At 51.3% G+C, this 2,823-nt stretch overlaps 1 protein-coding gene across 1 annotated transcript; it reads left to right on the forward strand.

The window, feature by feature from the left end:
- The first annotated feature begins 345 nt into the window (after nt 1-345).
- On the forward strand, nt 346-1,849 carry LOC127340889 (uncharacterized). The gene is made up of 2 exons (XM_051366646.2): nt 346-715; nt 823-1,849. The coding sequence occupies exons 1-2, from the start codon at nt 407-409 to the stop codon at nt 1,567-1,569; spliced, it is 1,056 nt and encodes a 351-aa protein (XP_051222606.1). The 5' UTR covers nt 346-406; the 3' UTR covers nt 1,570-1,849.
- The last annotated feature ends 974 nt before the right edge of the window (nt 1,850-2,823 follow it).

A 2,823-nucleotide genomic window follows, 5' to 3' on the forward strand; every position in this document is an offset into this window, starting at 1 on the left:
CGCTGGAGGTGGTGCCAGACGCATTTCCGGTCACGGCGGATACAAACGGTCGCTCAGCGTCCGTTTGCGTCGCACCGCTGAAGATGCCCTAACTCTATAAACTCAAGGTTTATTTCAGACTTCACTCTATTTGCGGTGATTTCGTCATTTTTAAGATCGGCAAAAAGTGGATGTGCTTATGTGCTTTCATAGATGCGCGTGTTTATGAGAGGGGTTACCACCACTAAATTATTACTTTTTGGTAAATTACTGTCACTAAATAAATTTCCCTCCCCGATTCATATACATAGTCCGGATCTCATCCAAAACGATCTCATTGTACAAGTAGTAGCCGTCCCACATATGTTGGGTTGAATCTGTTGGCGGGGAACGTGCGATTGGGTTAGAATTAGGTCGAGCCGGCGGCATGGCTGGGCAGGAGAAGCGGCTGTCGCCGCCAACGCCGGCGGTCAACGGCGAGCACGGCGCCAAGAAGGCGAGGGCGCAGGCCCTGGTGCCCGTGGTGAAGCAGGAGCCGCGACAGGGGGTGGAGCGCGAGGAAGGGGAGGTGGCCAATGCAGACGGCCCTGCAGCGGCGGCCGTGGCCATGGCGGCGTCCACGGAAGCCCTGGTGGCGTTGGCGCCGGGGCCGCCGGCGCTGATCGACGTGAGGTTCGAGGTGGCGCTGCTCCACTGCAAGGTCTGCCTCCTCCCTCTCAAGCCGCCCGTGTTCAAGGTAACCATCGTAGATTTGTTCGCGGTTTAAACGGAGAAATAAAAGCTTGGCCCTTTTTTCCGATCTTGAATCGATTCGCGTTTTGTGTTTGTGATGGCGTACGGCAGTGCGAGTCCGGGCACGTGCTGTGCTGCTACTGCCGCGGCGGCCACGTCGAGGTGTGCGGCCGCGCCGACATCCACTGCGGCGGGATGGACGCCTTCATCTGCGCCGCCAAGGTGCCCTGCTCCTACAAGGGCTTCGGCTGCGAGCAGTACGTCGTGTACCACCAGGCCGAGCAGCACAAGCGCGCGTGCCAGCACGCGCCCTGCCTGTGCCCGGAGCTCGGGTGCGGCTTCCTGGGGACCCCGCCGGCGCTCATCGACCACTTCGCCGCCGTCCACTCCCGACCCATCATCGCCGTCCGCTACGGCCGGCCCTGGAACCTGAGCCTGCCGCTGGCGCAGCGCTGGCACGTGGTGGTCGGGCAGGAGAACCAGAGCGTGTTCCTGGTCACCCTGGGCGAGCTCGGCGCCGCGGCCACGGCCGTGTCGCTGGTGTGCGTGAGGGCGGACGGCGCCGCCGCCGCCGCCGGGGCGCCCCAGTTCTGGTGCAAGCTCTCGGTGGAGCACCCGGGCGGCGACAAGGACAAGGTGGTCCTGATGGCATCGGCGGTGGGCAGCAGCACGCTCTCCAGCGGCGCGCCGGTGCCGGGGCAGGGCATGTTCCTGGCGGTGCCCCAGGAGCTCATGTCCGTCGACACTCTCGCCATCAGCGTCCGCATTGATCAGGTTCAGCCCGTTGTTGATGCTGCTGCCGCGGCCAAGGCAATTCCACCACCACCACCGGCCAGGACAACGAGGAGATTCCATTGAACACTTATGGTCGTCGTGATACTTTTGCATGTCTTGGCCGATATGGGGCATATGACCGGTCATCACTCATCAGTCTCTGTTTTGTTGGCTACTGCGCTATGTTAAGCTGGACTCTCAGACTGGCTACTTGATACTGATAGTGATCTCGAGAAATCAAATGTGATTGCAGAAAGCACACTTTGGTTTTCTTGGGGTAACTTTGGCGTCATCTTTCTCTTCACTAGTTGCACTGTCTTTATCGATCTGATGGTGTAGGGTGCCTACGGTTGGCAACTATTACATCCCCAAATACAAACCATTTTATAAAGTTAGTTTAGCTTTCTAAAAAAGTTCATATTTTGAAGTGAAGATAGTTTATGATACTTGCAGTAGATTTGTTTGTTATAGACATACGTTCAAGTCACCAAGAATTACTTGGCTCGATTTACCCAACACCGGGCTCAAAGTGTCCTTACTCTTCCTTGGATTTGAACCATTTGAAGCACAAAATATCCTTACTCTTGCCAAGACATAGTACCATTGTTGTTACAATGTGAAACCATGCATTCTAGAATTCCGTACTAGACTTAGAGCCTATTGTCGTGATATTAATGAAACCTAAAATAGACACAAACACATACATATATTTTCAGTTTATTTTGGGTGGCACAAATTAATCTATGAAGGCATGTGATTCTATTACTTTCCTATTCTTCTCTAATGTAGAAGAATTTGGTTAAAGAAAATATTTTAAGAGGTAGCCATCAATTAAAAAGAAACAACTAGCTCCATTCCATTTGCAATTTATGCCTTAAATCTAGTGCAAGTGAATTTTTGTGGTTGATGTTAAAAAATATAACAACAAATAATGTATTATAATATTTTTGCAGTATTAAGTGGTTAGTTTCCCTACTTGTACTAGAAAACCATAGTGATTGAGATCATTATGTCTAAATAAACGAATTATAATTGTAAAAATAAAAAATGTTTAGTATAAATAAACGATAGTTGTTTGTTTTATCAACCCATAGGTCACTTGGGAACCCAAACATTATTAGTTATTTAGGGTAAGTGAAAAAGTCAGCAAGTATTATTTATGGATTTGGGTCACCAAATCTTCAAATATATTAGAACCCTGTGCTCACCAACTTTCTTTTCCTCCCCGACCCAACCGTCGCACGCACTCATAGCTGAAGTTGTGGCCGCGAGCCCAGCCTCAATGACAACGCAGGTGGCGGTCAGCTTGGTGAGGAATGTGGGATGCTTGTCGCCGGC

Source organism: Lolium perenne, chromosome 3 (genome assembly GCF_019359855.2).
Source record: "Lolium perenne isolate Kyuss_39 chromosome 3, Kyuss_2.0, whole genome shotgun sequence".
In the NCBI taxonomy this organism is placed as follows: domain Eukaryota; kingdom Viridiplantae; phylum Streptophyta; class Magnoliopsida; order Poales; family Poaceae; genus Lolium; species Lolium perenne.

What these genes read in the sequence shown, in the direction of transcription:
- LOC127340889 (XM_051366646.2), top strand. Translation starts at nt 407, where the DNA reads ATGGCTGGGCAGGAGAAGCGGCTGTCGCCGCCAACGCCGGCGGTCAAC. An exon ending in TCAAGCCGCCCGTGTTCAAG is followed by an intron (nt 716 to 822) that starts GTAACCATCGTA and finishes GGCGTACGGCAG; the next exon opens with TGCGAGTCCGGGCACGTGCT.